Below are 13,174 nucleotides of genomic sequence, written 5' to 3' on the forward strand. Positions count from 1 at the left end.
GTGTAGAAAGATAAAAATAACTAAGTTAGGAAGATATAAATTAAATATAAATATAAAGATACAAGCCCTCAAATAAGAAAAAATTACCTAAACGTGTTTTCCTTTTGAATACAGAATTCAACTATAACTTGTTAAATTCTGATATGCTTTAAAGAGAAATACTGAAGTGGAATTTGAAGTTGTACAATGAGTTGAAATAGTTAGCTTCAAAAACAGGTGATTACTAAAAAATAAAAATGAATAAAAACCCCATTTTCTAACAAAGGTCCTGAGAATATAAATGGCAGCTGCATTTCTGTAAGATATCCTAGATGCTACTTAGCAGCCCCATCTCCATGCCAACACTGACAGGTATAGCAAAAACATGTTCACCCTAAATTAAAACCATTCCTATTATATTAATTTTCCATCACCATGTCCATCTATTGAAATATACTATTATTAAAAACATTGCTACACTGGTTAACCTATCATACTCCATTGATTTCTAAGATGCCTGTGATTGAAGATAACTCTGTTATTTCTTACCAGTTAATCTATTACATAATACTTTACTGTTTAGAATGTCTGTTTTACTTACACAAAGGGCTTTCAGACTTATACGCTGATTATCATACATTCATATGCACATATAAAAGACAGAAAAACTGGGATAAGGCAGTTCTCAAATTCTTCACATTCATAATCTCTTTTGAATCATTTTTCAGACACAGAATTGGTGATATTGGTGGCTTTTTCCCCCCCCACACACAATCTCATTCTCTGTGCCATCAAGAGCACTGGTACTAAGGTATTTCTTAATTTATTAAAAAACAAAACCAAAAAAACCTAAAACCACTGTACTAAGCTGGTTCTGTAATCAAGCAGGAATCAATTAGATCAGCTCTTCATAGGGATGTTACTAAACATGTGTGATTCAACTCTTCTCCACTACTTATCCTCTAACATTTGGTTCTGAAAGTTAAAAGTGCTCCAATACAGGTTTAGGGACTTTCTTCCACGCCAGTGATATTCATCTTTTAGGTTTCTGATACTGGTGCTTCTGATTATTCATGTAAGAGCAGGCTAGGACACCTACATTACAGGGATTATAAACCACCAGCAATCATAAGATCCATCCTGTGTGCTGTTAAAATATAAAAAATGTTCCTTTTATATTCAATAAAACATGGTAATTTAAAAGTAGCCTTAACTATCAAAAAAAAAAAAAAGCCAAATGGAAAAAGATATTTACTATTTCATTTTACACTGCCATTATAGAACAAGCCAAAACATTTGGAAACTGCTCATTTAAAAAATTTTTACATCATTATTTCCAAGATCTTTTGCAATCCCATTCTCTGATAATTACCTAATAGGTTTACATTTTCTTATATTCCAAAATACAGAACATAACAGGAATTATGTGTTTTCTAGGACAGAAGAGCTAATTACCTTGGTCTTCTGCAAACACTTTTAAAGATTCTAAAGCTTCTGTGTACATCCATTCATGTTCCTTGAGTACTTCCCTTAGTTCCTAGAAATAAGTCATTGATCTTTTTGTTAAAAATCTAAAATTAGCAACTTGTAAAAAACTTTTATGCTCTTTTAAAAATAAGTAAATCACTTGAAAATTCGTATCTGATTATTTCACATTTGTTTATATGCTGCTTTACAAATTCTTTCTGTATGTATAAAATTTCACCTCTGCGAATTTGTAAGTCTTCAAAGGAAAGGAAGCTAGACTTTTTCTGCATTTCTATTCTCCCTATGAAGGCTCTGAACACATGAGGATCAAAAATGTTTGTTCAATTAAACATACCATGCAGCTAGGCTTTTTCAAACTGCTAACTTCAAAACATATAGTTTCAACACATGTAAAGAACCAACCAACAAGATTTTGCATTTAGCTTATCAGAATTGAGCAGATGTACTACCTGTGCATATACTTGAATAAATCAATGCAAGTGTGAATGTATTCTAAATGTTTAACAAATAATGTGCTTCTACATACAATCAGGTGATGGAAGAGAAGCAAGTTTGGCATGAATCTTTATACAGACTCTGAAAGCATTCTTACTACTTAGCAAGTAGAACAAAGCTTATGGAATACTAAAGTACTGAAATGCAGTATTATACTTTAAGATTATTTTTTTTAAGTTTCTTTTTTTAGTAATCTCTACACCCAATGTGAGGCTCGAACCCACGATCCTGAGATCAAGAGTCACGCTTTTCCGACTCAGTCAACCAGGCACCCCTAACCCTTTAAAATTCTTAATGAAAAATTTAAAGGACAAGAATATGAAAAAAGCTAAAACAGTTGCCTTGGCTTTCTACATATTCACATTTCATATATGAGTTCCAACTGTTATGTTTGTTATGATTATGGTTACTGTGCTGATAAAGTTGGCAATTAAGGTAAATAAACAATGTAAAGAATTAACAAGCAGTATAAAAGTATTTTATAATATTGATAAAGGAGTATATTTAATTAGGAAAATGCAAAACACACCCTAAGCTTTTCCACAGTTTTTCTCAAACACTAATTTGTTCCAAATATTTAGTACCCACTGATTATATTTCTGTCCACGACCACCTACCTGTTTATCAAAATTGGGAAATTCCTTTTGCAATTTCAATACAATACTTTCTTGCTTTTCCCAATTACTACTAGATTCTGCAGACTCATTTGATTCCTCTCCCTAATGGAAAGAAAAAAAAAACCAATTAAGGAGAACATCTATAACGCTAACAGTCTTAAGACAATTACATTTATATTTGACTTGATTTGGAGCTTACCACATTAAGAATTCAAGAAATGTTTCTATTTCTTGTGAAAACTGACAAATTAGTATCTTTAAGGATAAAAAATACTGCTGCTTTACGATCACAAAAAGACCTTTACTGCCTATCCAATAACTCACACTTCATTCATAAACACTCAAAATGAGATAAATCTGCAAAAAGACTAGAATGTTCCTCAAATTATTCTAAATAATTTGGATATTTTGAAGTATATTTGCTAATGGCAAATAAAAAAAAAAGATTCAAATATCTCATCTATGCTCACACTTTTATACCTCCCTACAAATTTCAAATACTGAGAGAAAAAAGTTTACTTTTCATTTGGTGCTGATTCACAGAATGGCTTAAGTATTAATTGTTCAGCCATAACATAAAAGTAACATGAATAATAAACTTATGTGAAGCCAAAATATTAATCTGGGAATAATTATAGTTACTCATATAATCTCTTTCTTGTCACTTAACTGGACTTAAAGAAACTGGTTAAAATTCCACATCTAAGGGGCACCTGGGTGGCTCAGTCAGTTAAGTGTCTGACTCTTGGTTTCAGCTCAGGTCATGATCCCAAGGTTGTGGGATCAAGCCTCACAACAGGCTCAGCGGAAGGTCTGCTTGAGATTCTCTCTCTCCCTCTCAAAATAAATGAATAAATCTTAAAAAAAAAAAAAAAAGATTTTTGGGGTTCATGCATAAGAAAAATCTTGCATTTCAGTCGATCAAAAAACATTTATCTAACTCTGCTTAGAACTATACCACATGCCATATAATCAAGATATAGAAAAATACAGCCTCATGTTTTCTCTTTTACCTCCTTTCTTATCCAACAACTAAATGTTATTTTTCTTTCCCTACCCAAAATAGAAATACTAAATTGTGAATGATACCTCTGCTGCACAGAGGTGTAAGATGGAGCTCCACAAGACAGAAGCAAGTAAAATACTATGGAAGTTTGGAAGAGGAAGAAGAAAACTCCATGTGTTTTTATATTAGTGAATGGCCCATTTGGGTTGAAGCACAGAGACCATGGATAGGCTACTAGGCTGAAAAATTAAATCAGAGCTAATACTGCATTTGGCCTGCAGTGCTAAATTGAGGTCAGCCTTTATTAAGAAAGCAAAGGATTTTGAGCTGGGTAAAAAAACACTAATACATGGAGAAAGCATTTCAAAACCCTCAGAAATTCATATTGCCATCCTCACTTAACAGCTGAAGACACTGAAACGCCAAGAATAAACCTTTTAGGTCATAGATAACTATCTGAGGCAGGAATAGAAACTTAGGTATCTAACTGTAAACTGCTGTTTTTCTACTATGTAAATGTTTCCTAAACCTTAGTCATTCACATAGCACACTCCTGTCCATCAAAGAATGAATGGATAAACAAACTGTAGTATACACACAAAATGATATTCAGCCTTAAAAAAAAGTACTGATACTTGCTACAATGTGGATGAACCTCCAAAAACATTATGCTAAGTGAAAGCTAGACACAAAAGGTAACATATTGTGTGCTTCTATTTACATGAAATATCCAGAACAGGTAAATCCACAAGCAGAAAGCAGACTGGTGGCTGCCCAGGGCTGGGGGGAGGAATGAAAAGGGATGGCAGGCTAGTATGGGGTGGTAGAAAGATTTTGGGACCAGACGGGATGGTAGACTAGCAATGAACTGTTCATTCTAAAATGGTTAATTTTATGCTATGTGAATTTTACCTTAATAAAAAAAGTCTGACGTTTGGAAAGCAGTAAGTATCTTTTGGGAATCAAATATATGATAGTACAAATTAAACATTCAGTAGATGGTATACCTCTCATTTGCTCTCTACTCTCAGATTTAACACTTCTGCCAGCTCTGCTAATCCCTGGTGACTTAAAATACCTATGCAATCCAGTGGTAACACCAGAGCTTTATACAAGACAGGTGATACACAGAGTCTGGGCCTAAATCTGTCTCAGTGGGCTGTAGGGTTATGAATTAATCTTGTGGTTATTTTTCCCATTCCAGAATGCAGAGCTGGAGCAGATATATTTAGGACTGACAGCAATCTCGTATTAGCTCCTTGGCCCACGAAGGGCCATTATTGTAGGAAAAAAACAAATCCAAGTTCTTAAAACCGCGGAGGGGCAGAGGAAGGCGTAGGAAGAGGAAGAAGAGAAGTACAAGCAACAGCAGCAGCAATAGCATATTCCTGAAGGAACTGAGAGACAGTGTCACCATCCCATCCCAATGAAATGGGGTTCCTTGGCCTATACGAGAGCTAGATGATGGCATTACTTGATGTTCGGCACTAGTGTAGTAGTTTATTACTTAACCAAACTGAGCTGAGCCTTTTAAAAGAAATAAAGTCAGCCTTAGAGTTCACTACAGGTATAGAAAAAATGGATGGATTGCCCAAATCTGTATTGATACTTTTACTTAATTCTTGTCTGTTGTAAGAGAATCCCATTCCTTGGGAGATTCAGTCAACTGTCTGGTGGAAAGCTGATTACATTGGACCCCTTTCATCATGGAAGGGACAGTAATAGAAAACTACCGTAAGCTGCCTTCCCTTTCTACTTGCTTCTGGCAATATCAGTTATGCGTTGAATTCTGTCTCTCCAAAATTCATGTGACGAGTAACACCCAGTAGCTCAGAATGTGACTTTATTTGGAGACAGTCTTTACTGAGATAATCAAATTAAAATTAGGGCAAGCCCTAATCTGATGATTGGTGTCCTTACAAAAAGGAGATATTTGGAGAGAGACATGCACACAAAGAGCACACAATGTGATGACGAAGGCAAGGATCTACAAGCCAAGAAACACCGAAGTTGCCATCAAACCACCAGGAACAAAGAGAATAATGGAAAGCCTTCAGAAGAAACTAACCCTTCTGACGCACTAGCTTCAGAACTGTAAGACAATACATTTCTGTTGTTTAAGCCACCCAGCTTGTGCTACTTTGTTATGGCAGCCCTAGGAAACTAACATATCATATACAGATACAGAGAAAACCTAATTCACACAGTACACTGTGACACCATAATGCTCCTGACCAGGGAGCTAAGAAAAGTGCATCAATGAATTCATGCCCAAGTTCAGTGATTTCACCATGGGCCTCAATACTCAGAAGCAGCAGGCTTATAGAACAGTGGTACCACTTAGTGAAAATTCAGCACATGAACTTATAGAGAACACCCAAGACTGATGTGTTATTCAACAGGATGTACAAAGAAAGTAAATGCTTTGAATCAGCAATCAATATGATGCTATTTTCCCCACAGCCATTATATATAGATCTGTAAAATAAAATGTGGGCCTAGTCTCTTATACTACAGCTGTTCCTCATAGCTAAAAACCCAATCACAGAATTTTTACTTCCCATCAGTATTAAGTTCTTAAGAAAAAAATGCTTCCATGTAGGGACATAACATTGTCTCATTAAATTAGGGTAGAGATTGCCACCTGGCTACTCTGGGCTTCTTATACCATTAAATCACACATTTAAAAAAAAAAAAAAAAAAAAGGTTATTATACTAGTTGGGGTAACTGATTTTGATTTTGATTACCAAGAAGAAATTGTGTTGTCTTGAATGCAGGCAGGGAGGACTATGTCTGGTTTCACTGGGAGGCCTCTCAGTAGTTCTATTCATAAAGTGAAAAGTTAATGGAAAACTATAGAGTAACCCAATAAAAGCATAACCGTAATTATTTTTAGATAAGCAGTTAAATATCAAAGACGTCATCTAGAAGAATTATAAATAGCTGCCACTGAGGAGGAGGAAATGGTGCTGGTGGTGATAACAGCCATTTTTCTTAAGTGTTCAATTATATATTCAAAGTATATTTTCCCAAAGTTACTTTATCATGCCACTAGAATGTTTTTAATAATTGATTTTATAACTCAGAGATAAGCAATTAATACCAGATAAATTAAAAAGAAAGCAAAAAGTCATAAATGAAATGTAAACACATTCTGATTTGGTTGTGAAAAAGGAGTGATTCATTTAGGTCTAATATCCATAGATTCAAGATATTCTATGCCTAACAGCTGATTTTGATACTGCAGTTCAAATGTAACTTACATGATCCAGTCTTTTCTTTTTTATAGACTGATCATCATTAAATTCATCTTCCTCATATGGCTCTGAAGAAGATGATAATTTTCTTTTCCTGGGTCCACCACCTTCTAAAACAGAGAAGAACAATCAAAATCTGCACAGTTATTATAAGAAGCATTAATGCAAAATAAAGGCAAAAATGTTATTATAATGAATACATGTGTAGACAGTTCTCTTGACATCAGGCCCAATGTTATTTCTTCTACTTATCTTGTATACTCAGTAAATGTCAACTGAATTAAAGGAAGAATAGAGACTTTTATCAGTCTTTCAAAAGTAGAAATCACTGTAATAATGTTATTTGTAAACCATGTTACTTAACAATAACATACATCACTAAACTGACGGGTAATTCTACAGAGCAATATTGAAAGGAAAGGGTTCCCCCGGTGACTGAGTGTTCAGCAGTGAAAAAAAGCTGAGCCCTATCAGTGTAGCTTATTTGAATAATTGTTTACTATGTACCAGGCTTTGCAAAGGGCTTTTATTAACCGTTGTTATAAACTTCCACAATAAACTTACAAAGTAGGTAACAGTCTCTCTCATTTAACAAATGAGGAGGAAATGAGATATAGACAGCTCAAGTAATTAATGCTCTTAACCTAAAACCAAGGGAGTGTAACAGAGGCTATAACAGTGATAGAAAATTTACATACTTCATAACTGAAAGAGAAACTCAAACTATATGATCTTAATAAGCTATACTATAGGGGTGCATGGCTGGCTCAGTAGATAGAGCAGTGACTCAATCTTGGGGTTGTAAATTCAAGCCCCACACTGGGTGTAGAGATTACTTAAAAATAAAATCTTAAAAGAAACAAAAAAAGGAAGCTATATTACATATTTGTACTTTGAATACATTTATCTATTTCTTATATACTTTTACTTTCAGAGAGCAAATTCCTCAGACATACTGCTGTGCTAATATGAAACCATCTGCTAAAGCTTACAAAAGTGCAGTATTAATTAAATCAGTACCGTATGCTTTTAGAAATAAAACTTGTAGAAGTACAGTATTCAAAATAATATAAACATGACAGCTTTTAAGTTGAAAGCCTGAAAATTTTATAATATAGTTGTAACAAAGTAAGTAAATGTTATTAAAGTTTTTTTTTTTCTTTTTTGTAGGCTGGGAGGTAGTAAATGAATAGAGTAATGCTTTCTATCCAATCATCTCCCACAGCCCAGGTTTCAATGTTCCAAAGTTTAATTAACAGAACAGGGAAGCTACCCTGAACTGAACTCAACACTTTGGAATTATTAAAGTTTTAAAGTATAATTTCATGTAAGTGTGGATGGTTAAATTTTTATTTTCCAATTTATTTCATAAAGTAAATATGCATTCTGCAGATACCAACTACTTCCCATTATCCACTTTAATAAGGGATTATAACCCATATATTTATGGGGGTAGGGTGAGCACTGTTAGTAACAGTCTAAGTCTGAAAAAAACTTCGAACTAGATGATTTATGCCATGTCACCTAGACATGTTTCTTTCCCCAAAGAACAAGAACTTTGTTTTGTCAATAAAGGATTCTTCAACCTTAATTATCTGTTTAAACAACTTTCCTTTTTGTTAATATTATGACACCAAATATTTACATGTATTTAAAGTGGCTACAGGCAAAAAATTTGCAAAATGTGGGGGACAAAACACAAATCTAAAATTTTAGTATGAAAGGTTACATAACAGCACACAATGCTGCCTACATCTAAATCTACTCTATTTATAATTAATTAAAAACTTTGTATGTAACTATGTTATGCTGTGCTCATCTTAAGTGTAGCTACCGATGCTATTAAGTATTCCTGACTATATTCCCTGTGCTGTGAGACGTGCTCACCGTGTGGTAAGTGCCACATAAGGCATAGCTGTTGAATAACTGTTGTACACCTGAAACTCATGTTAACACTGTGTGTTAGCTATACTTCAATAAAAAAAGTTTTTGCATATATCCAAAGAAAACAAATTAATATTTTACATTAAATAGCACTTCCAACTTGTGTTTCATAAATTCCCATCTTTTATTGGGAGCACCCATCATCAATTTCAGAAAAAAAAGTTAAAATTGTACCTCATACCCAGATGAAAATAAATTTCATCTAAGTCCAGTATTTAACAATAAAAAATAAAACATGAAACTGTATAAAGAAAATAAACAAAGAACACATATAGGCAGTTCAACAGGAAAAAAAATGAGAAGATGTTCAACTTCATTAATAATTAAAAACAGTTAAAATAAAAAAAATAAAATACCATTATTTTTCATCCATTAAAAAAGACAGTTCTAGCAGACCACAGGCAAAAAGGCACTTTTAAACATTACACACTGTTATACCCTTTCTGGAAGGCAATGTAAATAATACATCTCAGAATTTTAGATATGTTTTAGTCCAACAATTCCTTCTCTAGGAATTTATTTGACAGAACTGATGGAAATGTGTGCTTAAGTATACATACAAGAATTCTGCCTAAATGCCTAAGATATTAAACAAGTTAGAACATACACATAAATCCCACTGTTATAAATTAGGTAGACTTTAAAAAATAAACGGGGGGGGGCCCCTGGGTGGCTCAGTCATTGGGCGTCTGCCTTCGGCTCAGGTCATGATCCCAGGGTCCTGGGATCGAGCCCCACATTGGGCTCCCTGCTGAGCGGGGAGCCCGCTTCTCCCTCTCCCTCACTCCCCCTGCTTGTGTTCCTGCTCTCGCTATCTCTCTCTGTCAAATAAATGAATAAAATCTTTAAAAAATAAATAAATAAATAAACAGGGAAAGATGTCTCTAATCAATGAAAAAGTCACAAAGCAGAAACATAAAAGGATCACAATCACCTAAAAATGTTTTACGTATTTTTATACAAACACAGAGAAGTGGAAGAAATAGCTAGAGACTCCTGACAACATCAATAAATTCGTATTATTACCTTTTAAAACAGCGTAAAAACTTCGGATATATATATATGTAATTTTTTGTTTTCGTAACCTAGTATTCTTAAATGAAAACTTTCAGAAAGCAATGCATAAAAGGTACCCCTATTGTTTAATATGTGAAATATTATCTGTAAGAGATTATAATTTGTGCTAAAACCAATATCCAACATCATGATGTATAGAACTGTCCAAAATATCTTAACAGATATTTAAAAAGACCTTTTTTGGGAAAACTGTTCTAATATATCGAAAATAGTTTCCTGTCTTAATGATACTGTAGATCTTACGTCGGTGAGGAAAAGCTGTCATTCTATACATCACCTCAGAAGTATAATGTACTAAAGATGAAGATGACTAATAGGACGGTCTAGTCTATTCCAAGATGAAGCATGAAGTCTACTTTAAAAACAAGAAAACCCTGATTTCTTCTTTCCTTATAACTTTGCACTCGAAAATATTTATTTATTACTATTATTATTAAGTATGCACCATGCCCAGTATGGATTATTATTATTATTGCTGTTATTCTTAAGTAGGCTCCATGCCCAGTATGGAGCCTAATGCGGGGCTTGAACTTACAACTCTGAGATCAAGACCTGAGCTGAGATCAAGAGTTGGACACTTAACCAAATGAGCTATCCAGGTGCTCCAAAAATACTTTTTTTAGTAAGAAATAGTATCAATGTACAGTGCAAGAATGAGAACAAGAAAAAAACTCAGATGAAATTCAAATTTAACGAGGATTGTGAACTCCATGAAAGCAAAGGTTTTGTCTATTTTGTTTCCTTATGTATCCTCAATGCCTAAAACAGCATCTGGCACCTAGTAGTAGATACACAATAAATATTTGTTAAATTAATGAATAAGTTGAATGATATAAGTTGCTCGAGAAAAAAGATTAGACACTATTATGGAATAAAGTTTTTTCTACAAATCTGGAAAGATTATGGAATATTGCGATATTATAAGAACAAGAAAGTATATGTAAAATTTCCCAAACCATTCTGCAACTCAACAAATGTTCAATGAGTCTACCATTTTTCAGGAACTTTTACAATAAGTGCTAGGGCTATGGTATTGAGGGAGATACAGTCAACCTTCTCCTATACCATTTTCTATCATCAGATGGCCCATAAGAACAAATGACTGCTAACATTTATGACGTCAGCACAGTTATTTATTATGTGCCACACAGTACAGTAAGAAATTTACATTAACTTTATCACTTCTTCACAACAACCTATGAGTTCAGTACTATTATTACGCTGTTTTGCTGCTAAGGAAACAGAGACACGGAAGAGTTAGGCAACACTGCCCAAGGTCACACAGCTAGTACGTGGAAGAAAAGGAAGAACCTTAACATACTGTGTAGGTAGCACCCACACAACACAATACTACTCCCTTGCTCAAATTGAAGAAAATGAAAGACTTAAAATATTTCATATGGATGTTGAAACAATTTCATCTTTGGAATGCACTCTAAATAGAATCTACTTGGTTGGAGGTAAAAGTGAGGTAGATATTTGTTGAAGAGGGATGATAGGCCCATAGGAACACACTATGCTATCTTCTATTTTTGCATATATATTTTAGAGTTTCAAAAAATTTTAGGAAGCTAAAAAAATTCACTTAGGGAAATGGGCATTTATTCACACAATGTTGATGAAAAAAACAAATCAGCACAACCTTTAAAAAAGTAACATGGAAGTACATATTAAACTTGATTCAGCATCCCAGTTTGAAATTTAGCCTACAGAAATAACAACATAAAGATTTCCTTATAAGGCTGTTTACTTTAGTACTATAATAACAAAATAATGGAGATACAAAGGCTATTTAACAGAGAAATAGTTAATAAACCAATCATATGGGTAGTTACAGAGGAATGTTATGGGGGTGTATTTCAAAATTGGATAAATCTGATTGTTCTGACGAGTTATCCATGATAATTCATCAAGTGATTTTTTAAAAAATGCAAACCAATACTATTATTGCATTTCTTAGTTAAATGTGTGTGCATGTGTTGTGTCATAGTAGGTACAAGCATAAGAAAAGTTGAAAATGATACAAAGCAAATTTAAGAGTGGTTAATGGAGTGTGGGTTTGCTTTCATTCCTTAAATGCTTTTTTGGTAGTGGGATTTAGGTTATTTTTACTTGTTTGGTATATACAAGTTAGGAAAAAAAAAAAAACCAAGACAGTATTTGCTGAAAAAAAAAAAATGGAGGTGCTTTTATATTGCAAGCTCCTTCAAATGCATTTATTTTTGTATCCCAAGCCTGGAACATAGCATAAATATTTACTAAATGAAGGAATGCTGATTACCAGCTAGGACTTTCCACAAGACATTATGTTCCTACTGACTCAGATTTGTAGACCTGTAAATAAAACCACAATGCAATTAGAAAGGACACTTAAGAAAGAAAATATACCTTCCAAAACTTCACTGTTACGAGATTTGATCTGTAGAAAACAAGCAAAATTACCAATGAAAACCTGCCCCCTCCCTAGGGGGAAAAAAAAAAAAAATCGACCTAGAAAATTTGGTTCCCAAATAGCTGTATGACCTCAGGTAAGTCACTTAACCTTCTTAAGCTTCAGTTTCTTCATTTAAAAAAAAACTGAAGCTATTAACAACTCATAACATTCCTGTAAGAATTCATGAAGGTGCTTGGTAAATTGGAGAGCAACTATCAAAAATGTGAAGGTATTTATTATTATAAAACTAATAAATTGACATGGCTAGAACTAAGTCAGGCCTACCTGCATCACCAAACATCAGCAAGGCGGCAGCAATTGCTCCATCCATAGTGCTTGTTGATTCAATCAACTAATAGAATGAGAAAAGATTGTTTTAAAAATAACACTTTAACAATTATTTCACAAATGTCTGTACAACATAAGCACACCTTAAAATGTTATTGGACTTACTCATCATCCCTATGTAGTGAAATATATATTCAAGGTATTCTTATTTTAATTTTTTAATTGCAAAGTTCTGCATTAAAGCCTTAAAAACTCCCTACTTATGTGCTTATGTGTCCAGGCAGTAAGAGAGACAGACAGATGGAGGGGAGGGAGGAGGAACACTGGTAGACATTTGTATTATTCTTTTTTTATTTATGAAAAAATAAACCACAATTCTGCAATGATTTTTTTAAATCTAGTATTTCTTAAGATGAGTGGGGCCAAAAGGTTCTTTTTGATTTTTCCTCTATTTCTGAATTGGCCTGAATTTATTCAAGAACATATTCATATACTATTTATATAACTAATAATCTCAATATATAATTTTTTGTACTGATCTATAACATTCTGCATTTCAAAAGAAACTAAACATCCCATATTTTTTCC

At 33.5% G+C, this 13,174-nt stretch overlaps 1 protein-coding gene and 1 non-coding gene across 2 annotated transcripts in view; both read right to left on the bottom strand.

Moving 5' to 3' along the window:
- SMARCAD1 (SWI/SNF-related, matrix-associated actin-dependent regulator of chromatin, subfamily a, containing DEAD/H box 1) overlaps window positions 1-13,174 on the bottom strand; it is a 73,145-nt gene that overhangs the window by 34,680 nt on the left and 25,291 nt on the right. Inside the window, exons 5-8 of the mRNA XM_021680429.2 lie at window positions 12,584-12,650; window positions 6,850-6,953; window positions 2,580-2,681; window positions 1,435-1,516 (exon numbers count right to left, since the gene is read on the bottom strand). Coding sequence (XP_021536104.1) covers window positions 1,435-1,516; window positions 2,580-2,681; window positions 6,850-6,953; window positions 12,584-12,650 — 355 coding nt within the window. The remainder of the gene's footprint in view (window positions 1-1,434; window positions 1,517-2,579; window positions 2,682-6,849; window positions 6,954-12,583; window positions 12,651-13,174) is intronic.
- On the bottom strand, window positions 8,006-8,142 carry LOC123324241. Its single transcript, XR_006539721.1, has one exon. It is a non-coding gene; the product is annotated as a small nucleolar RNA SNORA36 family (small nucleolar RNA).

The sequence above is a fragment of the Neomonachus schauinslandi genome, chromosome 2, assembly GCF_002201575.2.
Source record: "Neomonachus schauinslandi chromosome 2, ASM220157v2, whole genome shotgun sequence".
NCBI classification, from domain to species: Eukaryota; Metazoa; Chordata; class Mammalia; order Carnivora; family Phocidae; genus Neomonachus; species Neomonachus schauinslandi.